At 55.2% G+C, this 27,680-nt stretch overlaps 1 protein-coding gene across 4 annotated transcripts in view; it reads left to right on the forward strand.

Annotated features, from left to right (window-relative positions):
• Nucleotides 1-27,680, forward strand: part of MEGF8 (multiple EGF like domains 8) — a 40,465-nt gene that overhangs the window by 6,181 nt on the left and 6,604 nt on the right. Inside the window, exons 2-36 of one of the 4 annotated variants that reach the window (XM_010946723.3) lie at nt 20-183; nt 436-642; nt 1,483-1,663; nt 1,745-1,833; nt 2,415-2,830; nt 3,269-3,414; nt 3,548-3,670; nt 5,576-5,730; nt 6,035-6,154; nt 6,520-6,664; nt 6,747-6,910; nt 8,781-8,981; nt 9,370-9,570; nt 10,030-10,266; nt 11,176-11,294; nt 11,384-11,515; nt 11,604-11,717; nt 12,207-12,455; nt 12,963-13,162; nt 13,464-13,674; nt 13,768-14,017; nt 14,704-14,836; nt 16,412-16,659; nt 16,741-16,851; nt 17,010-17,128; nt 17,499-17,706; nt 18,247-18,427; nt 18,965-19,128; nt 19,888-20,032; nt 20,907-21,138; nt 22,304-22,427; nt 22,569-22,782; nt 22,937-23,151; nt 26,848-27,055; nt 27,236-27,395. In XM_010946723.3, coding sequence (XP_010945025.2) covers nt 20-183; nt 436-642; nt 1,483-1,663; nt 1,745-1,833; nt 2,415-2,830; nt 3,269-3,414; nt 3,548-3,670; nt 5,576-5,730; nt 6,035-6,154; nt 6,520-6,664; nt 6,747-6,910; nt 8,781-8,981; nt 9,370-9,570; nt 10,030-10,266; nt 11,176-11,294; nt 11,384-11,515; nt 11,604-11,717; nt 12,207-12,455; nt 12,963-13,162; nt 13,464-13,674; nt 13,768-14,017; nt 14,704-14,836; nt 16,412-16,659; nt 16,741-16,851; nt 17,010-17,128; nt 17,499-17,706; nt 18,247-18,427; nt 18,965-19,128; nt 19,888-20,032; nt 20,907-21,138; nt 22,304-22,427; nt 22,569-22,782; nt 22,937-23,151; nt 26,848-27,055; nt 27,236-27,395 — 6,286 coding nt within the window. Of the gene's footprint in view, nt 1-19; nt 184-435; nt 643-1,482; nt 1,664-1,744; nt 1,834-2,414; nt 2,831-3,268; nt 3,415-3,547; nt 3,671-5,575; nt 5,731-6,034; nt 6,155-6,519; nt 6,665-6,746; nt 6,911-8,780; nt 8,982-9,369; nt 9,571-10,029; nt 10,267-11,175; nt 11,295-11,383; nt 11,516-11,603; nt 11,718-12,206; nt 12,456-12,962; nt 13,163-13,463; nt 13,675-13,767; nt 14,018-14,703; nt 14,837-16,411; nt 16,660-16,740; nt 16,852-17,009; nt 17,129-17,498; nt 17,707-18,246; nt 18,428-18,964; nt 19,129-19,887; nt 20,033-20,906; nt 21,139-22,303; nt 22,428-22,568; nt 22,783-22,936; nt 23,152-26,847; nt 27,056-27,235; nt 27,396-27,680 lie in introns of those variants that run through there. The other 3 variants (XM_074369561.1, XM_045510516.2, XM_074369562.1) reach the window with 3 other exon arrangements.

Raw genomic sequence — 27,680 nt, forward strand, 5'->3', positions numbered from 1 at the left:
TTTTGTCCTCACTGCCCAGCCCCAAGCCCCCAGCACCGGATCCTGTTAGACTTCCTTTTCCTGGACACTGAATGCACATATGACTACCTGTTTGTGTATGATGGTGATTCCCCCCGAGGGCCCCTGCTTGCCAGTCTGAGTGGGAGCACCCGCCCTCCGCCCATCGAGGCTTCCTCAGGCAAGGTTGGTGGAGCCAGGCTGTGGGCCTGTGGCTGGAGGGTCCAAGTGGAGTGTGCAGGACAGGGCGGTGGGGGAGGGTGACAGATACATAGGGGGAAACAAAAAGGGGGAGGGGCTTGGCCTCAGGCAGAAGGATAAGGGACAAAGAAAGGTGGAGAGAGACAAAGGAGATGGGGATCCCCAGGGTGGGGTTGGGGCAGGAGCAGACCCCCCTCTCAGTCCAGTCCCAGAGCCTTGCCCACCTTGTGCCTGCAGATGCTGCTGCACCTCTTCAGTGATGCCAACTACAACCTGCTGGGCTTCAACGCCTCATTCCGCTTCTCCCTGTGCCCGGGGGGCTGCCGCGGCCACGGGCAGTGCCTGTCCCCGGGGGTGTGTGTCTGTGAGCCGGGCTGGGGGGGCCCTGACTGCGGCCTGCAGGAGTGCCCAGCCTACTGTGGCAGCCATGGCACCTGCGCCTCGGTGAGCCTGTCCCCAGCTTTGTCCCCTTGGGCCCTGTTTTGTGATTATACCCACCACTCCCATCTCCTAGATCTGACTCTACCCCTGCCTGAAACAACCTCGCCATCCCACCCTCTCCCAGGATGCTGACCCTGCCAGGGACCCTGTTCTCTCTCACAGTACTTCCCTCTCCTTCCTGGTACCACTCCCCAACCTGTTACTCCAGCCCCACCCCACCATCACCTGGGGCCCCTCCTCTGCCTGAGCCCACTACCATCCTTATCTGTAACCTACCTCTCATCTGTGAACCCGCCTTCCTTCCTCCTGCCAAGCCCGACTCCATCCTCCCACCCAGCCCTCTGTTTGGCCTTGGGCCCCCAGTCATGACTTCTGACTTTTGACCACTGGACCTTGGGCGCAGGCCATGCATATCCAGCTTTGGGACTGGATGGTGCCTTGATCCCTCCCTGCCTTGACCTCCCCAGATCTGAGCTCCTCCAGCCCAGGCTGACATTGACATCACCACTGTCTTTCTTCTCCAAACTGTCTTTCTTTCTGTCCTCATTTTTCTCTCTGGGTCTTTTTCTTCTTCCTTTCCCCTTTTCTGTTGGTCTGTCTTCTCTTCTCCACCTCTCTAACTCCCTCTGGTTGTGTCTCTGTATCCCTCTTTTCCTCTGTCTGTTGGCCTGTCTCTTGCCTGTCTCTCTCTTTGTCTCTCTGTCTTTATTTTTCCATCCTCTTCTTTCTTGCATATCTCTCTCTTTCTCCCTTCCTGCCCTGTCTGCCTCACTCTGGCTGTGTCTCTCCTCCCCATCTGTCTCTTTCTCTCTCTGTCCCTGCCTTTGTGTGTCCTTACCCCAGCCCTTGGGACCATGCCGCTGTGAGCCTGGCTTCCTGGGACGTGCCTGTGACCTGCACCTGTGGGAGAACCAGGGGGCTGGCTGGTGGCACAACGTGAGTGCTGGGGACCCCGCCTTCTCTGCCCGTATTGGAGCAGCTGGTGCCTTCCTGTCCCCACTGGGGCTGCTGGCTGTTTTTGGAGGTGAGCAGATAGGACAGGAGTCTGGGGTCTGGAGGCCTGGCAGCCTGTGTCCAGGGCCTGAGACTGCCCATCCCTCCACAGGCCAGGACCTCAACAGCGCCCTGGGTGACCTCGTCCTGTATAACTTCTCTGCCAATACCTGGGAACGCTGGGACCTGAGTCCTGCCCCGGTATGGACCCCACCTCCGCCCTGCCCAGAGGTGCCTGTCCACTGTCAGACCCAGCCAGGGCACCCTGGAGCGACCCCACCACCCCATGCACCCCCAGCCCTGCAGCTTGATACAGGAACACCAACCTCTTCCACTTCTGCTTTTCTATCTCTGATTTTCTTTTTTCTTCCTCTGTCTCCCTTTCTGCATCTTACCTTTCTGTGTCTCCTGTCTTTCTTGCTCCGTCTTTCCATTTTTGTCTCTGACTCTTGGTCTTCTGCTCTCTCTTGGCCTCTATGTCTCCTTCTGTCTGGGTTGTACCTCTGTTTCTGTCATTTCTCCCTGACTCCTCCCTCTCTTATTGTGTTTCTCTGTTACATCTGTCTTTTTATTCGCGCGTGTTTGTCTTTCTGGGCCCATCTCCCTTCTTTTCTCTCTTTGCGTATCTCTGTCTTTGTCTCTGTCTCAACTTTCTCTCCATCCTTCTCTGTATCTCTGTCTCTCCATTTTTCTCTGTCTCTGCATCTCTCTTTGCCTTTCCCTTTTTGTGTGTCACCCTCTGTTCCCCTCTCCATCTCTGTCTCCTGGTCTCTTCTTCACAGGCTGCCCGTCACTCCCATGTGGCTGTGGCCTGGGCCGGCTCCCTGGTGCTGATGGGCGGTGAGTTGGCTGATGGCTCCCTCACCAGCGACGTTTGGGCCTTTAGCCCACTGGGCGGTGGCCACTGGGAGCTTCTGGCACCACCTGCCTCCAGTTCCTCAGGGCCGCCGGGCCTGGCAGGTCATGCGGCAGCCTTAGTGGATGACATCTGGCTCTATGTGTCTGGTGGCCGCACCCAGCACGACCTCTTCTCCTCCGGCCTCTTCCGTTTCCGCCTTGACAGCACCAGTGGAGGCTATTGGGAGCAGGTGATTCCAGCAGGTGGGCGGCCCCCTGCTGCCACTGGCCATTCCATGGTGTTCCACGCCCCGTCTCGTGCCCTGCTGGTTCATGGTGGACACCGGCCCTCCACTGCCCGGTGAGTGACCTGCCCCACAATCCCTGCGTTGCAGGGCCAGGCCTGGTCCAACACCCTGTGCCTTTAGTCTTTGGTGGTCTTTGCCCACTGATGGACTCCTGTAGTCATTCAGTCCCTCCTTCCTTCCTTCACTCATTTACTCACCCACTCACTCATTCTCTAATCTTTCATTCAATCTCTTGGTCACTTGTTTCCCCACACACTCCCACTCATCATCCATTTCACCAGCCCCTGCTCAGTGTCTCGCCCTGGCTAGATTATGCTGGGAACCCAGAAATGAGTCAGACCTGGGTCCTGCCTGTGGGGAGCTTATGGTTCTGAGGGGATATAAATCCAGTAAAGCCAGTCTCAACCCTGGTAGATCACATGACTCTTAAGAGCTCAGAGAAAGGAGAGAGGCCCTTCTCCCCTGAGCTCCCCCGTACCTCTCCCTGACAGGTTCTCTGTGCGGGTGAACTCTACTGAACTCTTCCACGTGGATCGATGCATGTGGACGACGCTGAAGGGCCGGGATGGGCTTCAGGGCCCACGGGAGCGAGCCTTCCACACGGCCAGTGTCCTGGGCAACTACATGGTGGTCTATGGTGAGGAGGCCCCCTGATTCCACCTACCTGCCTGCCTGCCAGGGGCCCAGGCCAACCTTGAGATGAGGCTCCCTGCATGCATGTCCTCACCTCCCCCAGACTTGCCGGCTGTGCCCCTTTGCTCCTTTCCCAGGGGGCAACGTGCACACCCATTACCAGGAGGAAAAGTGCTACGAAGATGGCATCTTCTTCTACCACCTCGGCTGCCATCAGTGGGTGTCGGGGGCTGAACTTGCCCCACCAGGAACCCCTGAGGGTGAGTTGGCCCCCCTGTTTCTGTGAGGGGCTCCTGAGGGTCACACTTCCCCCTACAGTGAATCTGGGCTTTGGGCAGGAGCCACCCCAGTCCTTGCCAGGATGAGCCAGACATCTTGTTGGAGCTGGCCTCAAGGAGGCACGCCTTCACTGGAGACAGGACCAGGACACTGTTGCCATGGAGATGGGAGACAGTTACAGCAGCATCAAATCTAGGTTCCAGTCCAGGTTTTGCCAATTATCAGCTGCCCCAGAAAACTGCTTACGAAGAAGTGACTTCTTCAAGGTCAGATGGTGGGCAAGTTGCAGAACCATGATGGCTGTTCCCGAACAACCATTTGTACAAAAACCAACATTTAATCTCTCTGTGCCTCAGCTTCCCTTCTGTAAAATCTAGTAACACTGAAACCACTGGGCTGTTGTGAGACTAAATTGAGTAAAATGAGGTGAAGAATAAAGACAGTCCAGTGAAGGGCTCAGTACCTTGTCCTTCTAATAGCACAGGGCTGGAGGGCTTACCGGGAAGTGGGTGTGGAAAAACCTTTCAAACTAATTAGATCAGAGACTGCTTTGCAAGTGGGAGGAAAGCCACAGGCCCGCTTCTCAGACACTTGTATGCGCAAACTGGGCATATCCTTTCAGGGGGCTGTGGGCTTCCCAGAGGCCCCTCTGTTCTCCCCACCCTGCTAAACAGAAGAGTAAGGACAAAGGACAAGCATAAAAGAAGGGACAGCAACATTTAAGGGGTGGGCAGGAGGAAAGGTCCCCAAGGAACTCTGTTTTGACCATCAGGAAAAAAGCCTTGGCCTGGCATTCAAGGCCTCCAATCCAGGGCTCCACTGCTTGTCCCTGTCCCTCCTTTAGGCCCCTTCACCGGGTAGCCCAGAGTGAGGTTTCTGGAGGCTTGTTCCTTCTTTGTAGATTTTGATCCCCTGGGCCAAGTCCCATGCACTTACAGAGCATACAGATCAGTTAGAGGGTGAAGGGGTCACCAATCACTGACCACTTAACCCATCAGTCAGGACTCTTGCTTGTCAGTGACAGAAACCCCACCCAACCAGCTTAAGCAAAATTAATTTCTTGACCCACTTGAGCGAAGACTGGCTGCAGGCTGCCTGGATCCAGGTGCTCACATGATGGCATCAGCCATTTCTCTCCCCAGTTCTCAGCGGGATTTCCTTCGGTCTCTAGTAGGTTTGCCTTTTGTAGATGGTCACCAGCAGCTCTGGGATGATATTCTACCCCTTTAAAATGCCCAGAGGGAAGAGAGTACCTTTTTCCCAAGAATTGTAGGAATTGGGTCCCCTCCATGAACTAGTTACCCACTCTGATAGGCCTGGGCTAAAGCCCCACTGCTGCCAGAGGCCGGGACAGCTCGACTTGAGCCTGGTGGACTTTGAGTGGGAGGGATAGTTTTCCAGAGGAGAATCAGAGGCTGTCATTGGAAGGGAGGCTGGTGTCAGACAAGAACAGGTGAGAGCCAAGCAGCCTGTTTCATAGCTCCCCAAGGGTGAGGTGATGGTTCTTATATAGAGGAAACCAAGACTCAGAGAAATCAAGTCTCTTGTCCAAGGCTACATAACTAGTCAGTAGTGGATCCATGATTTGAACCCAAGGAAGTGGTAGACCCAGGATTTGAACCCAAGTCTTTCTGACCCCAAAGATCATGCTCTGTCTGAAAGATGATTTGGGTAATGGTGTGGGAGCTCCAAAAGGTGAGAGAACTAGGGCTAGAGCAGGGCCAGGCAGTCCGGGAGAGTTTTCTTGGGCAAGTGGGGCTGACGCAGCCCAGGAGGCTGGGCTGAGGTGTAGGAGAGCCGGGGGTGGTCCTTTGGGTGGGGAGCCATGAAGGTGGCCGTTGAGGTTAGGGGTGGTCTCATGTCCTTGGGGGTCTGTATTCTTCTAGGCCGAGCAGCGCCTCCCAGTGGTCGGTACTCACATGTGGCGGCTGTGCTTGGTGGCAGTGTCCTGTTGGTGGCTGGGGGATACAGTGGCCGGCCCCGTGGGGACTTGATGGCCTATAAGGTGCCTCCGTTTGTGTTCCAGGCGCCTGCTCCAGATGTGAGCACTGGGGTGATAGGGAGAGGGTGGCTGGGGAGGAGATAGGGTGGTTCTCATGGTTGAGGGAGGAAGTTGCAGGGGTTCCCTGGGAGAAGGAGTGGAGGTCCCTAGGGCCATGAAAGGAAGGAGGTCAGTCCCCAGGTCCCAGGGAGGAGGAATGATGTCCCTGGAGCTGGGGGAGAAGTGGATGGGGTCCTCAAGGTGCTGAGCAGTAGGCGTTCCCTGGGATAATCAAAGTGAGCAGGAACCTGGAAGCAGGCCCCAGGTCTGAGGCACCCCCTCCTCCCTGCCCATCTCTCTGCAGTACCACTTGGACTATTGCTCCATGTACACGGACCACAGCGTCTGCTCCCGCGACCCCGAATGCAGTTGGTGTCAGGGGGCCTGCCAAGCTGCACCGCCTCCTGGGACTCCCTCGGGGGCTGTGAGTGACTGTCCTAGTACTCTGTCTCCTGGCACAGAAACCTGGTCCTCAGTGTCTCCTTCTGCCCAAACCAAGTAAAGGACTTACCTGCACTTGAGAGACTTGTTTTCACATCTAAGATTGGCATTCCTGACTCCCGACTGCTGACTCTTGAACCTTGGACCCCATTCCCGATCCTTTTGAACTTACGACCCTGTCCCTGAATTCCCCATCCCTGCCCTCTTGATCTTTCTCATGCCAGCCTGGCTTTCAATTCCCTTCTCCAATATCCTGACCTTTCTGCCCCAAGATTTTTGAATCCACAGCTCTTCTCAGGACCCTTAAGCCCCCAGTAGATAGTGACCCCGTCTTTCCCTTCTCTGCAGTGTCCAGCTGCTAGCTGCCTGGGCCTGGGCCGCCTCCTGGGTGACTGCCAGGCCTGCCTGGTGTTCAGCAGCACCGCAGCTCCTCCCCGGGGGCCTGGTGCCCTGGGCTGGTGCGTACACAATGAGAGCTGCCTCCCTCGGCCTGGTGAGTGTCCAGTGGCAGTGTGGGAGGGGGAGACTCGGCCCCCTACACCAACTCCCATCTCCCCACCCTCCTGTCCTCACAGAGCAGGCCCGCTGCCGAGGGGAGCAGATCTCAGGCACCGTGGGCTGGTGGGGGCCCGCACCTGTCTTCGTTACCTCCCTGGAGGCCTGTGTCACCCAGAGCTTCCTGCCTGGCCTGCACCTGCTCACCTTCCAGCAGCCACCCAATGCCTCCCAGCCTGACAAGGTGGGGAGCCAGGGAATGGGACCCAGCATGAAGTGTTAAAGGGCCTGGTCCTCGAGTTTTCACTTTTCAAATGACTCTTTGTCACTCTTGTGTTTACCCCATAAGTCGTTACGTTCAAGGCTCTGATTTTCCTTACTGACTTAAAAATTTTTGTTTTAATTGTGGTAAAATACACATAACATAAAATTTACCGTTAGTGACATTTAGCACATTCACAATATTTGCAACTATCACCACTATCTACTTCCAGAACATTTTTTTCTACCCCAAAAAGGAAACCTGGGTTCCATTAAGTAATCACTCTCCATTCCTCTCTCTCCTCTTGGCTCCTGGCAATCACTAACCTTTTTCTGTATCTGGATTGTTAACTCTGGATAGGTCATATAAATAGAATCAAATAATATGTGGCCTTTTGTGTGTGACTTCTTTCACTTAGCATAATGTTTTCAAGGCTCATCCATGTTGTGGCATGTGTCAGAACTTCATTCCTTTTTACGGCTGAATAACATTCCCAGTCCATTGTATGGCCATGCCACATACATTCATCAGCTGATAACATTTGGGTTGTTTACACCTTTCGTGACTAGTGCTGCTGTGAACATATGTTTATCAGTTTTTGTCTGAATACCTCTCTTTTTTTCTTATTTTATTATTGAGGTATAATTGACAAAAACCTTGCATTAGTTTCAAGTTTACAACATAATGATCAGATATTTGCATATATTGCAATGAAAACCTATTTTCAATTCTTTTGGGTATATAGGAGCAGAATTGCTGGATCATAGGGTTATTCTATGTTTAACTTACTAAGGAATCACCAAACTTTTGTATAGTGGTTCCTTACTGATTTTTCTAGGTACATGGTTCAAAAACCACAACAATGTAAAAAGTGGTCGAGTGAAAAATCTCTTCCACCTACCCCATTCTCCACCCCTCAGTGTGGGAAGCTGGCCTCAGCATACCCCCAACTCAAGACCACCCTAATTCTCCCCAGAAGATTCATTTGGATTTCTTTTATATCCTTCCAGAGTTTACCTATTCAAATACAAGTAAATGTGATATGTAGTTATTTTTCTTTCTTGCACAGAAAGTAATATATTGTCAGTGCTGTGTTACCACTTCCTTTTTTTTCTTAGTGCATCCTAGCAAGCTTCTCCATCACAGAAAGTGGGAAACACCCTTTCTTTTTTAACAGCTTCATAATATTCCATTTACATTCTGATGCTGTAGTACTAGTTTATTTAAACAGTCTCCTATGATGAACACTTGGGTTGTTCCACTCTTTTATAATTACAAAAACACATACTAGCAATAAATCATGTAGTATGTCTGTTGATTTGAATGTTGGATCTGGACTTTTTTTTTAAACTTAGAACTTATATACTGGTTCATTGTATAACAAAGGACATGATACATAGGGTGAGGTCCGGAAGGGGCCTGAGCACATGGTCTTCTGTCCCCATGGAGTTGGGGTGTGACACCATTCTGGCACATGGATATGTTCACTAACCTGGAAGTTCTCCAGGCCCCCTAGTTAAGGGATCTGGACTCTTGAGGGCTTAGGTGGAAAGATGGAGTGTTGAGGAAGAGGATGCGGAAAGGTCCCGGGTCCTGGAGTTTACTGATAGGCGGGGATGAGCAGAGGCTGGGACGCTGTGGTCTGCTGTCTGAATGGAGTCCCGGCTTTTCTCCCAGAGTGACTGTGGGCAAGCTGTCTCCCTGCTCCTGGCCTCAGTCTCCCATTTAGTAAAATAGGGAAGGAGATTGGGTTGCCTGGTCTTCTCTGGCTCTGAAGTGGCTGCAGAGGTGTGGGGACCATGGGGCCATGCAGAGAAGTCCTCATGCACGCCTCCTTCCTTGGCTGGCACAGGTCTTGATTGTCCGCAGTACGACCATCACCCTGACACCTAGCCCGGAGACGGATGTGTCTCTGGTCTATCGTGGCTTCATCCACCCACTGCTGCCAGGAGGGCCTAGTGGGCCAGGGGCTGAGGACGTGGCTGTGTGGGCCCGGGCCCAGCGCCTGCATGTACTGGCCCGGATGGCGCGTGGCCCCGACACAGAAGACATGGTGAGGGTACCTGGGACATTCAGGGGACTGTTTATGGTAAATATGGGGGCTTGGATGTGTGGTGCAGAGGAGGACTGGGGAGAAATCATAGGCATGGGATATATCCTTAGTGGAGGGAGGACCCTGGTGTTTCCAGTTGTAAACAATTGCGGGGGGCAGTTTTAGAGAAGGGGAGAAGTCTGAATTACCAAGTCAAACTCCCCTAAGGAGGAGGTGGGTTGCCAGGAGGTTTGGGGGCACTTGGAGGTTCTTGGGGTCTAAGGAACTCCGAGGCCCTCTTCTCAGGACGGGGTGGGTACTAGCTGGGTTTGGGGCTCTTGGGGGTGTCAGGGGTCAGAGTGTGGGTGGAAGGTTCTGAGGCCCCTGTCTGTCCCTCACCCTACCCTAGGAGGAGGTGGGGCGCTGGGCAGCTCAGCAGGAGAAGGAGACGAGGCGGCTTCAGCGCCCAGGGTCCGGTCGCCTCTTCCCACTGCCTGGCCGGGGCCACAAGTACGCGGTAGAGATCCGGGGTCAGCTCAACGGCTCGGCGGGCCCTGGGCACAGCGAACTCACCCTGCTGTGGGACCGAACTGGCGTGCCAGGCGGCAGCGTGAGTACCCAGGTCCCCGCTCTGACCCTGCCCCCAGGCCCTGGCCTCAGATACCTTGGGCTTTCTGAACGCAAGGGCACAAATTAACTCCCTTGACCCTGACCTCTTACTCCTTGACTCTTGAATTCTGGGCCTCACCTTAAACCTTCCAGGCTGCAAACTCTGACCCCCAGAGTCTGACCTGATCTCATATTCTGACCCCTGCCCACGACTCTGACTCCTCCTGCCCTGACCCATCTGACCCTGAACTTCTGCCATCCGTATTTTGATCTCTGATCTCTGGATTCTCTCAAACCCTGATCCCCTTTCATCTGCTGATGTCCTAAATCCTAACTTCTATGTGCCTGAGTTCTCAGCCTTGTCTTCAGACACTAAAGTCTGTAGCTCCAACCTCTGATCTCTACCCCAAACATTGACTTGGATCATGGACCACTGACCTTATATGACCCCCTCCCCCAGGAGATCTCCTTCTTCTTCCTGGAGCCCTACCGCTCATCAGCCTGCGCCTCCTACTCCTCCTGCCTGGGCTGCTTGGCGGACCAGGGCTGTGGCTGGTGCCTGACCAGCGCCACCTGCCACCTGCGCCAGAGCGGGGCCAACTGTGGGGACAGTGGGGCCAGAGGGTCCCTGCTGGTGCTGGTGCCTGCCCTCTGCCCACTCTGTGAGGAGCATCGTGACTGCCACGCCTGCACCCAGGTGCCCACCAGGCCACAGAGGGGAGCTCTCGGCTCGGAGTCAGCCAGAGCAGGCGACTGAGCAAGGGGGAGGGCCCCCCAGAGCTGGCATGGGCAGTTGAGGGGCCCTCTCGGTGGTGGTGGGAGTGGACAGCTGAGGCCCTGGTCCTTGTTTGCAGGCAAGAGCCAGGTGGGGAGCAGAGGAGAGGGGCTGGAGAGGAGGCTCCTGGCAGTCATGACTCTGCATGTTACATGGGTCAGAAAGCCCAGCTCAGCACCTCCTCAGCAGAGTGGTATTTATCCACTTAGACACCAGAGTCCAAGAGTAGGTCTTTAGGCCTGCTAACTCCAGAGGGTCAAACTATGTAGTCAGGCATTACCTCCCTCCAGCCCCTGTTCTTGTTTTCCCTGGAGGTTCAGGCCCTGGGAGTGGCAAGGGAGCCACAAGGGCTCCAGACTTTTAACCCCCCATCTAGCCACTCAAGCCCCATGGGGAAGGAGAGTGCCTTTCTGTTCCCACCTCACTCACCTCCCCTAGTTCAACAGAAGTCCCCCAAAATGCCTTTCATTAGCTCTAGTTGGGGCTGGTGCTGGCTTCTGGACCAATCAGTGAGGCTGTGGGGAGGGAGAGTGGCCCCCCGACTCATCTCTGGATCCCAGGGATTGAATCAGCCTCACTGGGACCACACAGAGGGGTGCTACTGCCCCCAAAGGGAGTGGGCTAGGTGTCAGACACCCGTGGATGTCATTGGCTGAAGTGGGGAAACTGGAGAGACAGGCAGTCAGGGAGGGAGGTGAGCTTGGAATGGAGAGGGGGTGTCTGTGGGCGCTGGCAGGCAAGGGAGGCAGCTGTTGAACTGGTACTGGGAGACTGGCTCTGGGAGCCCCAGGGAGAAGACTAAGCTGGGCTCTTACTCCTCCAACCTCCCAGGACCCCTTCTGTGAGTGGCATCAGAGCACCAGCCGCAAGGGGGATGCAGCATGCAGCCGGCGGGGCCGGGGCCGGGGTGCCCTGAAGAGCCCCGAAGAGTGCCCCCCACTCTGCAGCCAGTGAGCCCTGCTGGGCCTGGGGAGAGGGGGTGTGGGGGTGTGTCAGGGCTAGACCGTGGCATGATCCTGTTCCCGCTCCCCACCCCCAGGCGCCTGACCTGTGATGACTGCCTGGCCAATTCCAGCCAGTGCGCCTGGTGCCAGTCCACCCACACCTGCTTCATGTTTGCCGCTTACCTGGCCCGGTACCCACACGGGGGCTGCCGAGGCTGGGATGACAGGTGTGGTCTGGGTGGCAGGGCTCAGGGAGGGAAGGGTGGAAGCCAGGTAAGGGGTGGCTCTGACAGCCCCACACCCACCACTCTGCAGCGTGCACTCAGAGCCAAGGTGCCAGAGCTGTGACCGCTTCCTGACCTGCCACGAGTGTCTACAGAGCCATGAGTGTGGCTGGTGCGGCAATGAGGACAACCCCACGCTGGGACGGTGAGGCAGGATGGGGCCCTGGTGGGCTGGGCCGAGGGGTCGGCTCTCCGCCTGCCCTAATTCTAACCACCTCTTTGTTTCTCTGCCCCTTTGTCATTTTCTTACCATCATCTCTGTTTTTCTTCCCCTCTCCTCCTTCTCTCTGTTTTTCTCTCTTTTCTACTTCCTGACCCTTTCCCTGTCTCTATGACTTACTTTCTCTTATCTTTTCTTTTGTTTTCCTTCTTCTTGTCTTTATGTTTATTTCTCTTCTCTCTCCCTTTCACTGTATTCCTCCCTCTCTCCTGTTTGTCTTTTAAAATCTATTTTGTCTGACTTCTGTGGGTTTTTCCCTGTTTTTCTTCCACTTCTCCTTCTGTCTGTCTCCATATTCGTATTTCTTTCTCTCTCTGATTGGTCTTCTCTCTCCCCGTAACTGTTTTTCTGTCTCTTTTTTTCTGTCTGTTTTTTTATCATCCCAACTGCCTTCTTCAACCTCCCTCCCCTCAGTTGCCTCCAGGGGGACTTCTCAGGGCCTCTGGGTGGGGGTAACTGCTCCCTCTGGGTCGGGGAGGGCCTGGGGCTGTCTGTGGCCCTCCCTGCCCGCTGGGCGTATGCCCGCTGTCCAGACGTGGATGAGTGTCGCCTGGGTCTGGCACGGTGCCACCTGCGGGCAACCTGCCTGAACACACCCCTCAGCTATGAGTGTCACTGCCAGAGGGGCTACCAGGGTGATGGCATCACATACTGCAACCGCACGTAAGTGGGGCATGGGTTTCCATGGAGATGTTGCCCTAGGGCTGGTGCAAGAAAAGATATTGGGAGGAAGTGATCATGGTTCTGGGATGCCTCCCATGGAGCTAGCATCCCCAGTGAGCCTTGGGCTTTTTACCGTGCAGAACAGGCCCTCAGTAGAGTGATAGGGTCCTCAGCACTAGTTACTAGTTACTGTGGAGACAGGTCACTTATAGTCTGCAGGCCATAGTCTTCAGCGTTGCCATGGAGATGGAGGAGGACCAGTTTGAAAGGGATTTTCACAGAGAACAGATCACCAGTGGTGATATGTGGTTACTACAGAGAGGAGTTACTACATGTGATGGGGTTACCTTGGAGACAGGGCCACCCACGGAGTGTAGGACTGTGGTACAGGCAGTAGCTTATGATGGTGTTGCCATGGAGATAATGGGATGGAGTAGGATGAGGGGTGGATACCTTGGGGGCTCCAGGCCTGCCCAGCCCTCCTCCATCTCTGCCACACCCCTTCAGGTGCCTAGAGGACTGTGGCCATGGTGTGTGCAGTGGCCCGCCGGACTTCATCTGCGTGTGTGACCTGGGCTGGACGTCGGACCTGCCCCCACCTACGCCCGCCCCAGGACCCCTTCCCCCACGCTGTTCCCGGGACTGTGGCTGTAACTTCCACAGCCACTGCCGCAAGCGGGGGCCTGGCTTCTGCGATGAGTGCCAGGGTGAGCAGCCCTCATCCTGAACTCCTTGGGGCACCAATTTTCTTTTGTCTGTGTGGGGTTCTGTATCCCCTCACTCAGCTCTAGGTCCCTCTGCCCCATTACCTGTTCCTGACTCCAGACAGATTCCAGTGCCACCCATCTCCTTGGCAGGTCCTCAGTACCCCCTCTTGGGATTTGCGGTTCCTCCCCAGTCTGGGCCCCGGTTACCCTCCTTTGAAGCAGCCAGGTGGGATCAGGGAGGGTAGGGCTCCTTCCCACCCTTGCCCCTGACTCTGTGTCCTGCCTGCTGGGGCCTCCACAGACTGGACATGGGGGGAGCACTGTGAACGGTGCCGGCCCGGCAGCTTCGGTAACGCCACAGGCTCGGGCGGCTGCCGGCCCTGCCAGTGCAACGGGCATGGGGACCCACGCCGTGGCCACTGCGACAACCTCAGTGGGCTCTGCTTCTGCCAGGACCACACTGAGGGTGCCCACTGCCAGCTCTGCTCCCCTGGCTACTATGGGGATCCCCGGTGAGCCAGGGGCCAGCCCGGCGGGGCAGGTGGGGTTCAGGATGTGGAATGGGGCAGGACTGGTCTGACGCTGGCTCTCCTCCATCTCCCCAGGGCTGGTGGCTCCTGTTTCCGGGAGTGTGGGGGTCGCGCCCTCCTCACCAACGTGTCCTCAGTGGCACTGGGCTCACGCCGGATTGCGGGACCGCTGCCTCCAGTTGGTGGGGCAGCGAGAGCCGGGCCAGGCCTGTCCTATTGTGTGTGGGTTGTCTCAGCCACCGAGGTGCTACAGCCCTGTGCTCCTGGGACCCTCTGTCCCCCACTTACCCTCACCTTCTCCCCTGACAGCAGCACCCCCTGCACGGTGAGCAACGAGGGCACTGGAATACCAGCACATGTCTCCCCAACCCAATCTGAATCTTCAGACAGATGATGGCCCCCACCTCCCTGTTTCTTCATCCATTAAACCCCAACTGTCTGTTCCTCAGACCCCTACCCCTTTGTTCCTAAGCCTAAAGACTCCCATTTCCCAGATTTCCTCCTGTTTCCTGGACTCAAATTTCCCACTTCCCAGTCCAGGTATGGTAAATATTTGTACCTTGTGTTACAACTCTGATGGGTAGTGGCTGCCAGATCTGTATATTGAGAAAGAAGCTCTGTGCAAGAGTGCCTGATTGATTAGCCATGTCTGCTATGAACACAGGAGTGGGAATTGTGGCCTCCATGCCGCAGTTAGACAGTCTGCCCAGGAGGTTCAAGCCGCCTGTTTCCCAGTCTCAGAGTGCCTTCTCCTCTTTTTTTTTTTTTTTTAAATTTCACCTATTTATTTTTTGGGGAGAGGTAATTAGGTTTATTTATTTACTTGTTTATTGTTTAGTGGAGGTACTGGGGATTGAACCCAGGACCTCGTGTATGCTAAGCATGCAGTCTACCACTGAGCTATACCCTCCCACCCTGGCCCTCTCCTCTTGAGCTCTACCTTCCCCCTGACCAAGCATCCCTCTTTCTTATCCCCATCTTCCCCTGATCCTTGACTCTGCACCTCTCCAGCTGAGCTATGTCCTGGCCTTTGATGGATTCCCGCGCTTCCTGGATACTGGTGTCGTCCAGTCGGACCGTAGCCTTATTGCTGCCTTCTGCGGCCAGCGGCGGGACAGGCCCCTCACTGTGCAAGCCCTGTCTGGTATGGGGACTGGGGGAAGTGGGACCTCTATCCTGGGCTGTTCTTTGTCCTTGTCCCTTACTACCTGAGGTGGGCTCAAGACCCAGCCTGACTCAGCCAACTGCCTTGCTGGGTGATGCAATTCCCTTGCCACCTCTGGGCCTCAGTTTCTTCAGCTGAGAGGCAAATAGAGAGGATTGTACGGGCTGGGTTGTGTCTCTGGAGAGAAGGTCCAAACGGGACATGTTTTTGGACACACACAGTGTAGCTGGCGTGAGGTCCCCTAAGCGTCTATGTTCTCAGCCCGGTGGTTCTCAACCAGGAGTGACCTTGCCCTTTGGAGTGTTTGGCTGTGTCTGGAGACATTCCGATTGTCACAGTTGGGGGTGCTACTGGCACCTCATGGGTGGAGGCCAGAGATGCTTCTCTGCATTCTACAGTGTACAGGACAGCCCCCACAGCCAAGAATTACCAGGCTTCATTATGTCAACTGTGTTGCGAGGTTGAGACCCTGGCTTAGTCTTATGGCGATGCACTAGAAATAATTTGTTACCAAGTTTGGAAATGTTTCTTTTCATATTGTGAATCAGAGTGGCTCTAAGGCTGTGAGAGATGGGGCAGAGGTGTAGTTTTTGGCCTGCTGGTGATTGCACGCAAGCCCAGGCTCCTCGCAGTGAGCAGCTGAGCTGAGGGGCCCTCAGTTTCATTTCACTCAGCAAATGTTTTACTGAGCACCTGTGATAAGCTGGGCCTGAGCCAGATGCTGGGCATGTAGCAGCAAAGAAGAACTTCATGGACTCACAGCAGAGGGGAGAGTTCTAAACAGCAGCGAACAAATTACAGTCAGAATAGTGACACCTTTGGTAAGGGACAAGAGGAAATGGAAAGGAGTGGGAAGTCTGTCCTGTCCCAGGAGCTGGGGAGGGATTCTTTGCAGAAGTGGAATTTCACTTGAGGCCTGAAGGGGGCGGTGTGGGCAAGGGTGACTACTCCAGGTGGAGGCATAGCAGTTGCCCAGGTTATGAGAACAGGAAGGGGCGGGTGGTGCTGGAGTGCAGAGGACCAGGGGAGGGGGAGGTGATGAGGTCAGAGGGCCTGCAGACCACCCCTCTCTTTTTAAATACCGCTTTACTGAGTCATTTTTAACATATCATGTAGTTAATTTTTGCCCCCCTCCCCACCACTGATCTACTTTCTAAGGAGACTCGGTTTTGTGTGAGAGCAATAGGGAGCTGTGGAAGGTATGGGGCTTGCCAGGATGGGATTTTAAAGGATCACGTGGGCTGCTGTGAAGGGCAGAGTGTAGGGGAGTCAGGAAGACTGTGGTGAGACTAGTGCTGGTGTCCAGGCAAGATGGCTGAGGAGGTGGCAAGCAGTGGCAAATATGAGAGAGCTTTAGGCTTTAAAACGACTGAACTTGATGGTTTGGATAAGGGAGAGGGTGTGTAGTGTGCAGGAGAGTGGTTAATCATGGCAGTGATCAAAGGAGTGCCCGCTTCCCTGCCCAATTACACTGGGTTTACTCAAAGCCTAGGGGTGGAGCAGAGCCCTGGAATGTGGCCTTGTGACAAGCCTCTGCACTCTCTTCTCTGACAGGACTGCTGGTGCTGCATTGGGAGGCCAATGGCTCCTCGTCTTGGGGCTTCAATGCCTCTGTGGGCTCTGCCCGCTGTGGATCAGGGGGCCCTGGGAGCTGCCCTGTCCCCCAGGAGTGTGTGCCCCAGGATGGGGCTACAGGCGCTGGACTCTGCCGATGTCCTCAGGGCTGGGCTGGTCCACACTGCCGCATGGCTCTGTGTCCCGAGAACTGTAATGCCCACAATGGGGCAGGGACTTGTAACCAGGTACAGGTGGAAGAGGGCAAGCCAGGTGGGATGGGGGTGGTACTCAGAGCTCCTCCCGAGCCTCCTTCTGCTTTCCCCCAGAGCCTGGGTGTGTGCATCTGTGCTGAGGGCTTCGGGGGCCCTGACTGTGCCACGAAGCTGGACGGTGGGCAGCTGGTCTGGGAGACCCTCATGGACAGCCGCCTCTCAGCTGTGAGTTGTAGCCACCATTCTCTTGGGAGGTGCCATACAGCCCGCCTCCTGGATCATTCGCCCCACTCCACTCCTGAGACTACCTCCCAGACCCTGCACCCAGCCTGACACTTTGTAATGACCTTACCTGAGCCCTCATGTCTGCGCCCCACCGCCAGGACACTGCTAGCCGCTTCCTGCACCGCCTGGGGCACACTATGGTGGAGGGACCTGATGCCACCTTGTGGATGTTTGGGGGCCTGGGTCTGCCCCAGGGGCTGCTGGGAAACCTGTACAGGTGAGGACTACCCTGGGGCGGTGGGATACCTGAATGAGAGAGAGTCACCTCAGGGGATACTGAGATGTCTGTCACATAAGGGTCCTCTCACGGGGGTGCAGAAACACCTCTACAGGTGAAAGGCACCTCAAAGGCTGCTAGGAAACTTGTCACAGGAGGCTTATCTCAGGGACCAGGATACTTATTTGGGTGGTGCTACCCCAGGGGAATGGTAAGGTGATTGTCACAGGAGAGTCATCTTACAGGTGTTGGGATACCTGTGGGGTGTTACCCCAGGGGATGCTGGGATACGTGTGTGTGTGTGGTGTCACCCCAGGGGGTGCTGGGATGACTGTGTAGTGAGGCTGCTTTTTTTGCATCTTGGCCCCAGGTACTCAGTGAGTGAGCGGCGATGGACACAGATGTTGGCAGGAGCTGAGGATGGGGGCCCAGGCCCCTCACCCCGCTCCTTCCACGCAGCTGCCTACGTGCCTGCTGGCCGTGGTGCCATGTACCTGTTGGGGGGACTCACGGCTGGAGGCGTCGCCCGGGATTTCTGGGTCCTCAACCTCACCACCCTGCAGTGGCGGCAGGAGAAGGTGAGCATCTCTCCCCTCCCCTAGTCCCCACAACCAGGCTCCAGCAAGGATGACCAAAGCAGCTCCTGCCAGCTTTGTCCCCAGAGGAAGAGGCTTCCTCCCAGGGCTCCAGCACAAGTCCCAGAATTGAATTTCATTGGCCATCCTGGGTCACATTTAATTCCTGAGTCAGTCTCTAGTCAAGGTGATGTGAGGCTCTGCTTGGCCAGGCTGTGACACAGCCTGCCATGGAGCCAGGTCACTTAGCCCCATGCAGCCACTGAGAGAGCAGAGAAGCAGGGCCTTCCTAAAGGGACCCCAGGCTGCTCCTACCTGAAGAAGCAACACTGAGCAGGCAGAAATAGCAAGAGGTCTGCTTCTCACCTGCTGGGACCATGGCTGATTGGAAGGCCTGGTGTCTGACCAACCCCAGGCAGCTCACTGCCTCCTCGGTGGTTCAAAGGAAGTATGGGGAGCTCGGAGCCTTGCTTCTACCCACAAGATGACCCCTGACCTGTACCCCCGCCCCCTCACCCATGACCACTGCCCTCCATCCCCCAGGCCCCTCAGACCGTGGAGCTGCCAGCAGTTGCTGGTCATACCCTTACTGCCCGCCGAGGCCTGTCTCTGCTCCTGGTTGGCGGTTACTCCCCTGAAAATGGCTTCAATCAGCAGCTGCTCGAGTACCAGCTGGCGACTGGCACCTGGGTGTCCGGAGCCCAGAGCGGGACACCCCCCACAGGTGGGTCTGGGGACCAGGAGGGCAGAGCACTTTTGACTCCTGCTTGTCCTCTCCATCCACTCCTGTGCTCTGTGGTCATTGCCCCTCATAGCTGTTGTCTCCCCCACCCCCAGCCGCATTCTCAGGATATTCTCTTTTGAGAAGTTGAGTTTCTCTGTTTACTCCTCCCAGGCTCCATGATAAGCTGCCCACCTCCTGCCCAGTAGCAGTGGGTCACTGTTTCCCTCTCCCAGGTCCTAGATCACTGCCCCTTGGGTATTTTACTTTCTGTCTCTGTCCTTCTACATTCTTTGATCACTGTCCCCAAGGTCATTCTGGTCACCCTGTCTCCCACTCTTCTCTTTCCAGAGTCTCTAATGGTCCTTTAGAACCGAAGGGAGAAGGAGGGGTTGAGAGAGGCTCCTAGGTGTCTGGCGCCAGGGCCTGGCAGGGTGGTGTTGTGGTCCTGAGAAGGGTAGCCTGGGAAGCTGGGGGGCGTTCCTGATCACCAGCCCTTCCCCCATCCTGTGTGCTCACTGTGCTCACCCTTCTCCCCAGGTCTCTATGGTCATTCTGCTGTGTACCATGAGGCCACTGACTCCCTCTATGTGTTTGGGGGTTTCCGCTTCCACGTGGAGCTTGCGGCCCCATCCCCTGAGCTCTACTCCCTGCACTGTCCTGACCGCACCTGGAGCCTGCTGGCCCCTTCTCAGGGGGCAAAGGTCAGGAAAAGAGGTCCAGACAGATGAGTGTAGGGGGCAGGAGGGAAGGGCCCCCCCTTTTCCAGTGCCCCAGGGACTTACTCAACCCTGGATTCTTACTCTGCCTCCTTTCCAGTCCCCCTGGTACCCCAAGTCTCCCCTTCTGTCTCTGACTTGGAGGTAAGAATTCTAGACCAGGAGGTCAGAGGCCTGGGTTCTGCCCCAGCTCTGCCACACTCTGGGTGTGGCCCTGACAGGTCCCTCCCCTTCCTGGCCTCCCCACTTATAAAACGTGGGACTGAGGCTTCTTGTGCTTCCTGCCTTCAAGGCCAAAGGAGACTGTGTGGGAGAACGTGAAACCCTAGGTACGCTGGTTCGAGACAGTTGCATTCTCCATCCACAAACGTATCTCCAGGCCCTTCTCGGGGCTAGACTGCGAGGGAGATGGAAGTGAGAGCAGGATACCCCCAGCCCAGGTTGCGAGGTCACAGACAGGATGTGAGGTTCATCTCAAGCAGTCCAGGCTGGGCTCCTGGGAGACAGCCTGGGGCACGGGGGTTCTGGGAGTTCAGGGAAAGTAGATGGTTCTAGAGGCTGCTCTGAGGACTGAGGGAGGTTTCCTGGAGGAAAGAGGTGGGATTTGAGGAAGGTTAGGATTGGGTGGGCTGGTAGGGGCTTGGGTATGGGGAAGTTTGGGGTGGCGGATGGGCTGAGAGGGAGCATGAAGAGCCAAGGACTGTGGCCCCTAACAGGTCATCCTGCCACGTGTCTCCCCAACAGCCCCGCCCCCGACTTTTCCATGCCTCAGCCTTGCTGGGGGACACCATGGTGGTCCTTGGGGGGCGCTCTGACCCTGATGAGTTCAGCAGCGACGTTCTGCTCTACCAGGTCAACTGCAACACCTGGCTCCTGCCGGACCTCATTCGTAAGTCCACTGCTCTCTCCGGGAGGCCCTAGGACAACCAGGAGGAGCCCTGGCCCGGTCCTGCGACCCTCACTCGTTAGGAGTCATTTGGGCCCTTCAGACCCTCTGGCAAAGCTCCTGTCCCCTCCATGTTATTTAAACACCCATGGAGATGCCCTCCTTCCTTTTTTTTCTTAGAAAAGTTTATTTCTCATTCTGATTATAAAATAATAATAGTCATCGTATGTAATTTGTAAAATAGGAAGAACCCCCTCCCCCTCCTGTTCTTTAGTGACAACGACTGTTATGTGTGGGGAGCTTCTTTCTGGTTCATAGGCTGGAAAGGGATTGTATCTTGCCTCTTTCTTTCATTTGACCTTCATTGTAAGTGACTGTGTGTGTGTTTCTGGGCCTGTTGTCTTTTTGTTTCTCTCTGACTCTCTGTCTCTAATTTTCTTTTGTTCTTTGTCTTTTCCACTACTCTGTGACTCTGGTTTGTGTTTTTACTTTAATTTTTGAGGATTAAAAAAAAATTTAGGTGAAATTCATGTAACGAAATCAGTCATTGTAAAATGAACAATTCAGCGGCATTCAGTACCTTCACAATGTTCAATCGCCACTTCTGGCTGGTTCCACAACATCTGTCTCTGTTCTTAGTCCACTCTTTCAATCCCTTTTTTCTGTGTATGTGTCTCTTTCTATCTTTTGTCTTGCTCTGTGTGTCTGATTATCTTGTCCTGTTTGGCCTTATCTATCTTCTCTCTGTCTTTCTGTGTCTGTCTTGCTCTCCTTAGACTGTCTCCTCGTTCAGTATCCGTCTCTGACTGGCACCTTCGTGTGAATCTCTTCCTCATCCGTCTCCCGCACTCTCTCTGAACGTTCTGTCTTTCTCCAGGCCCGGCCTCGGTGGGACCCCCGATGGAGGAGTCTCTGGCGCATGCTGTGGCGGCAGTTGGGGGTCGTCTGTATATCTCAGGAGGCTTTGGGGGAGTGGCCCTGGGCCGCCTGCTGGCCCTCACCCTGCCCCCTGACCCCTGCCGCCTGCTGCCCTCACCTGAAGCTTGTAACCAGTCTGGGGCCTGTACCTGGTGCCATGGGGCCTGCTTGTCTGGGGACCAGGCCCATAGGTAACCATGGCAACTGACAGGACATGGGTGGGTGGTACCAGTGGCCTCCAGAGTGGGTTCTATCCTAGACCAGGCTTGTCGGGGAGGCCTCAGGAAGGGACTGTCTGGTCAGTCTGTCAGCTCACATGGGAAAATAGGCAGCCCATCACAGGCAGGGGCAGGCTTGGGGACCTCCGGGAGTGGGAAGCTCTGTTTGTGGGCTGAGGTATCATCCAAAAATGCCTCTCGGAGGAGCTGAGTCTGAATTGGGCCTAAATGCCCAGTTGAATTTAGACCATGAAGGTTCAGATGTGGGGCTGTGCCAGGTGTATTTTAGAAACCATCTAAGTTGGGGGAAATTAAGACTGAAAATGTGGGTAGGTCAGCTCAGAAGGGCTTCCAGTGCTTGGCCAAGGCACTGGGGTCTGTCCAGTTCTCCAGACTCCTCATCAGTAATTTTGAAATCCAAACATCTCAGGCAGCTGAAAATGCTCTCCTAGGTTTAGCACAAACTAATTTGGCTGCACAGTTATCCTACACTGGTACGAGGCTGCTAATAGGTTTTATTTTGTCCCATTTAATGTGTCACCATATTTACTACAGAAATATTAAAGGGCTTGATTTTTAGGGTGCTCCCGCAGACTCTGCTAGGGGTACTGTATAACAGTGGGTATACCCACTGCTTTTCTAAAACCTGGAAAGTGCTGAAACATGTGTGCCTTCAGGGATTTTGAGTAAGGGATTCTGGACCTCCACTGTGGGTTATGCGGAGCTGAAGAAGGTTGGAGCAGGAGAAGGCGGGGACAGGCTTGTGAAGGAGGGGACAGCAAGGGGAAGCTGCAGGTGGAGACCTGGGAGGAGGAGGCCTGAATGGGCAGGGGCTGCAGGGGTAGGGGAGGAGGGGATGGTCAGAGAAGTTGGGAGGCAGAGACCTTGGCAGCTGGAGGGGCAGGAGGACATGGGATACTGTCTAGTGTTTCTGGCCTGGGTGACAGGTGGCCATGGGACCATCACCAGGTGAGTTGGGGAGGAGCAGGTTTGGGAGACCTGTGCTGAGGCCAGTTTGGGATGCACATGCCGGGCCTGCAGGACAGTGTCCAGGAGGCACCAGGAAGAGACAAGGGTGAGGAGGAAGGATGTATGGGTCCTGGCTCATTGTGATGAGCCGGGCCTCCTGCTTCCCCAGGCTGGGCTGTGGTGGTCTCCCCTGCTCCCCAATGCCCCACTCCCCTGAGGAATGTCGACGTCTGCGGACCTGCAGTGAGTGCCTGGCCCGCCATCCCCGAACCCTGCAGCCTGGAGAAGGAGAGGTGAGTGATGGTGGGATTGGGGCAGGGTGGGTAGACACAGGGGCGGAGGGATGTGTCTCAGGCACCACTGAGCTCTTCAGCTGGGACTGGGTGGGGTGCTGGGGCCCTGATGACCCCACTGAGCCTGCATCCCCTTGCCAGGCATCTGCCCCCCGCTGTAAGTGGTGTACCAACTGCCCTGAGGGCGCCTGCATTGGGCGTAATGGGTCCTGTACCTCAGAGAATGACTGTCGCATCAACCAGCGCGAGGTCTTCTGGGCTGGGAACTGCTCCGAGGCTGTGTGTGGGGCTGCCGACTGCGAGCAGTGCACAAGGGAGGGCAAGTGCATGTGGACACGGCAGTTCAAGAGGACAGGTGAGCACGGGGGCTTGGTCCCCAAGAGGAGAGTTTGGGGGCCTGGATTTCTGCTCCGAGGATGCAAGGGGCTCAGGGGCCTAGTTTGAGGGAGGGGGAGGGGAGGGGGCTGGGGACGTGGACCCCATTCTAATCCCCGTGCCCTCAACCCTAGGGGAGACCCGCCGCATTCTCTCAGTGCAGCCCACCTATGACTGGACGTGCTTCAGCCACTCTCTGCTGAATGTGTCCCCAATGCCAGTGGAATCATCACCCCCACTGCCCTGCCCCACCCCCTGTCACCTCCTGCCCAACTGCACCTCCTGCCTGGATTCCAAGGGTGCTGATGGGGGCTGGCAGCACTGTGTCTGGAGCAGCAGCCTCCAACAGGTACTGCACCCGGCTGGCTGTCCGGGTGGCCCTCCCCTGTCCTACACTGACCTTTCTCCACCATCTCCTGCTCAGTCCTACTTCCTCCTCTGTTTCCTTAGGTCTGGTCCCACCATCACTCTTACTCTTTCCTCCCACTTTCTCTTCTCTTCTTCCAACATCTCCTTCTTCCCTCCTTGCCTTGTGAGTCTCCCTGTCATGTCCCGGTGCCACCTTCCGGACTCCCCAGCCCTTGTGTCTCTCTAGCTCTCATTCATGCTCTCCTTGCCCCATCCTTCCCATGACTCAGAACCATCTCCCCTCTCCCTCCCAAACCTTTCCACTTCTCTCCTCCATTTCTGTCTCTCTCTGCTTTTGGAAGTTTTGGTTGAAAGAAATAGAAACCCACTTGAGCTGGCTTTATGCTAAGGGATTAGGAGTATCTGATGGAATCCGAGGATAGGAAGTCCTGCAGCTCTGTCCTTCTGGGGCCACGTGGTCTCTGATCTCAGCTGTTTTCTGCACATCTCTATCCTATGATTTCCCTTGGCTTGATCATCAACACACACAGCCTCAAATGGCAGGCCTTGACCCTCAGTCTATGTGATTTTCTAATTCCAGAGACAACAGTCATCTTTGTGTTCTTCCGTTAGTTTGCATTCTCAGGGAAGACTTCTATTCAGCTCATGAGTTAGATGTCCAGCCTTGGTCCAGTGAGACGTGGCCAGGGAGGGGTAGGAACACTGGTTCTGACATGGCAGTTCAGACCCACCCCTCATTTATGGCTGTGGGCTGGAGAGATGATTCTTGAAGGTGGGCATGGTCTAGGGAGGCACTTTACGTGCCAGTGGCAGTCTGCCCCTTGGCTGCCCAGGATATGCTCTCAAACTTCATTTCAAAGATACTGCCTTTGCCTGGCATGATTTAGCTGTCCCAGTGGCAGATACCAGGCATTCAACCCTAGCCCCATCCCGGCAGGAGATAAGGAAGCTTCACTTACTGCTGTCATATCTGGAGGCAGTGTTTCTGGGCCAGAGTTGTGAGTCTTGATTCCCCCTGATGTTTAGTCCTCATTCATCTTTATTGTGCAAGACCCAGTTGAGGTGTGACTATTCACCATCTCACAACCCACAAGCCTGCACGAGCCTTTGGTAAAATAGGAGTGCTATCAACAGACCCCATCTGGGCTGTTTTCCAACACCAACAACGAGTTCTCCAATGCTCTGGACACCAAGTAGGTGGCCAACAATTCAATTAATTTCTGACACGGTCTACCTGGAATCAGCATCAGATCCCACAAGGTACAGTGTTCAGTCCCACAGGACTGTCCCCCACTTCAGATGCCAGTCAGAAATCCAGGCCAACTGGCTATAAATCAGGGGTTCCCACTATCCCCTTTGCCTGTTTGATAATTTGCTACAATGGGTCACGGAACTCAGAGAAACATTTACTTACTAATAATGGTTTATTATAAAGGATATAAGATAGGAAGAGCCAAGTGAAAGAGATGAATAGGGCAAGGGATGGGGTGGAGGGATGCGGAGTTTCCATACCCTCTCTGGACATGCCACCCTCCCAGTGGATGCATCAGTCAACCCAGAAGCTCTCTGAATCTCATTGTGCAAATGTTCTTATAGAGCTGTCTCTACCCCGACCCCAGGTGGGTGGGTGGGGCTGGAAGTTCCAACCCTTTAATCACTTGGTCTTTCTGGTGACCCCCGCCCCAGTCACCTCATTAGATGAACTCAGGTGTGAAGAACTCCTTCTGAATAACAAGACATTCCCATCACTCAGGAACGCCCATGCGCAGCTCAGTACCGGGAACCAGGGACAAAGACCAAATACATTTTTGCGTCATAGCACACCATCCCATTGGGAGGTCGTATCAGTTAGATGAGGGAATGTATTTAGAGCATGGAGCAGTGCCTGCTATTCAGTAAAAACTCAGTAGCACCCCAGGTTCCACCCCTCTGGGAGGATTCCCAGTCTCCACTGTCTGAGACACACCAAGAGAGTCAGTGTGGGTGAGGGCTGCTCCCCGTGGGGACTCTCAGCGTGGCTGCAAGGGCAGAGGCCTCTCGTCCTCAAGTCTGGGGTCCTTGTAGTGATACAAGTTCTCCTGAAATATTGAGATTTCCATTATTTGTCTTTATTGAGGCTCCAGGGCCTGGAAGGCAACACCGGAGAGTCTGCTGGCAGCTCAGGACGTGTGAGGCAGGAGGGAGTGGTGGGGTGCCAAGTCGGGAGCAGAGTGGATGCTGCACAGGAATGTGGGACGACCAGAGCTGTTAGATCTTCTGATTGACTGGAAAGTCAGTTAAAAATTGAAGTATTGGCTCAGATGTTTTAAAAACACAGATCAAACAGAACAGGTGCACAGGCCAGACCTGTTGTGATTTGGCTCAAGGGCAGCCGCATTTTCACCATCTGGCATTATTCTCCCGAATGACTTTGGTCTCAGCCTGGGGCAGGGAACTGACTCGGCTGACTGGCCGGCTGCTTCTCTCCTTCCCTTTCTCTCTTCACCACATTCTTCATTGAGCACCTTCCTTGTGCCAGGCACTTTGCTAGGCTGTGGGCATGTGTCAGCAGACAAGCTACGATCCTGCATTTCTTCCAGGAACACAGGAAATGCAGTTTAGGGTGTTGGGCAGCATCGCATTTGGCCACTAGGGTGGTCACAGCAGAAAGTGCTATGCAGACTGGAGCCTCAGGCTTCTTTCTGTCCCCTTCCAGATTGCCCCGCTGTCTGCCAAGGGGTGCACTAAATTTAGATCTGGAAACCTAACCTGGAGGAGAGCCAGGCTCAGCTCCTCACAGCTGTAAACCACCGTGGGCTCAGAGCTCCAGCCACAGCAATCAGGGTTTTCTATTTCAGGATTGCATAGTGGCTTTGTTTCTCCCTAAGTGCTGCCAGCCAGCCAGCCAGCCTGGACTAATCTCTTTCCTCTGGTACTTTACTTAAGGCAGTAAATAAAAATGCTCTCATATATTGAGGTAAGTTCCCAGGAGTCTGAACCTCATTGCATACCGTTGTCTGGATCTCAGGACAGGGAAGTGGTGCTGTGTGAGCCGCTCTGCAGCCCCTGACACGGGCTCAGCTTCCCAGCTGAGGGTGGGAGGATCTTGTTGGCCCAGCAACTGGTCCACGTTCTTTCTAAGAGACTGTGGCTTGCAATCCCCCGCCTGATACTTGTTTCTGTTTCCACCTGGGATCATTGTCGTTCTTTGAGTGTAAGAAACAGCTGTATTCCAAGCCAGGTGGGTAAAGAGGGCTCAACATACCAACACAGTGGTGCCTCTTGTAACCCAGGTGGAAAGTGCAGCCAGGCCTTACCAGGGACTGGTGACAGAGCCTGGAAAGCTGCCCCTCCACCTGCCTTTGGGGTGTGCAGTTCTCATCTCTGCTTCCTTCTGCCTCTGCTCTTTTTTTGCTCCTCTCTGTTCTTTTCATTTGCTATCATTTGTTCATCCAAATGGCCCAGCCAGCCCTAGTCTACAGTCTTCTAGCTTCAAGGACATCCCTAACCTGACTTCTTGTCTGAACTTCTAGTTACAAATGCTGGGGAGGGAGAATGTGATGATCCCAGCTGGTGTCCATTTTGGTCCACCTGGTTGTGGCCCGCAGGGCTGAGATCTCCAAGAAGAGGGTGCATTCTGGGAAGATACCCAGGAGGTGTTTGACCCTCTTTCTCTGCCATTTCCCTTCCCCTGTAGTGTCTGAGCCCCTCCTACTTGCCCCTGCGATGTATGGCTGGAGGCTGTGGGAGGCTGCTCCGAGGACCCGAGAGCTGCTCCCTCGGCTGTGCTCAGGCAACCCAGTGCGCCCTCTGCCTGCGGCGCCCCCACTGTGGCTGGTGCGCCTGGGGGGGCCAGGATGGGGGTGGCCAATGCCTGGAGGGTGGACTCAGCGGCCCCCGTGAAGGTGAGATGGGTTTAGGGATGAGGTGAGAGGGGCTGGCCCTTGGCTGGGGTCTGGCGTCGAGTTTGGTGTAGAGAATGTGGGGGGCCCTGGGCTCTCAGGGCAAGTAGGGGCTAGGGCCCGGGTGGCTAGGTGGGTGGGATAGAGGCCCCCCACAGGTGAAGCCCTATATCCTCATGCCAGGGCTGACGTGTGGGCGACCTGGGGCCTCCTGGGCCTTCCTGTCCTGCCCCCCGGAGGATGAATGTGCAAATGGGCACCACGACTGCAACGAAACGCAGAACTGCCATGACCGGCCCCACGGTTACGAGTGCAGCTGCAAGACCGGCTACACCATGGACAAGTGAGGGCAGGCCCGACGGGGGCCTTGGGTCGGGGCGAGGGGACTGGGGCCAGGCAGACCAAAGGCTGGGAGAGTCTGTGGGGAGCAGCTGACCAAAGCAGCATGCAAGAAAACATAGTCCAAGGTGTGGAGGTGGTGAGATTAATCCAGGAAGGTTGAGGTGGGGGCTAGGTTGTGGAGGGGCAAGGTTGGCAAGTTAGTTTAATAGGGTACTCTTGGCAGGAGGGCATCGCTCCTGGAGGAGATGCTGGGCTGGACCCTGGAACGGGGGAGTGATGGAACAGA

This window comes from Camelus bactrianus, chromosome 9 (genome assembly GCF_048773025.1).
Source record: "Camelus bactrianus isolate YW-2024 breed Bactrian camel chromosome 9, ASM4877302v1, whole genome shotgun sequence".
NCBI classification, from domain to species: domain Eukaryota; kingdom Metazoa; phylum Chordata; class Mammalia; order Artiodactyla; family Camelidae; genus Camelus; species Camelus bactrianus.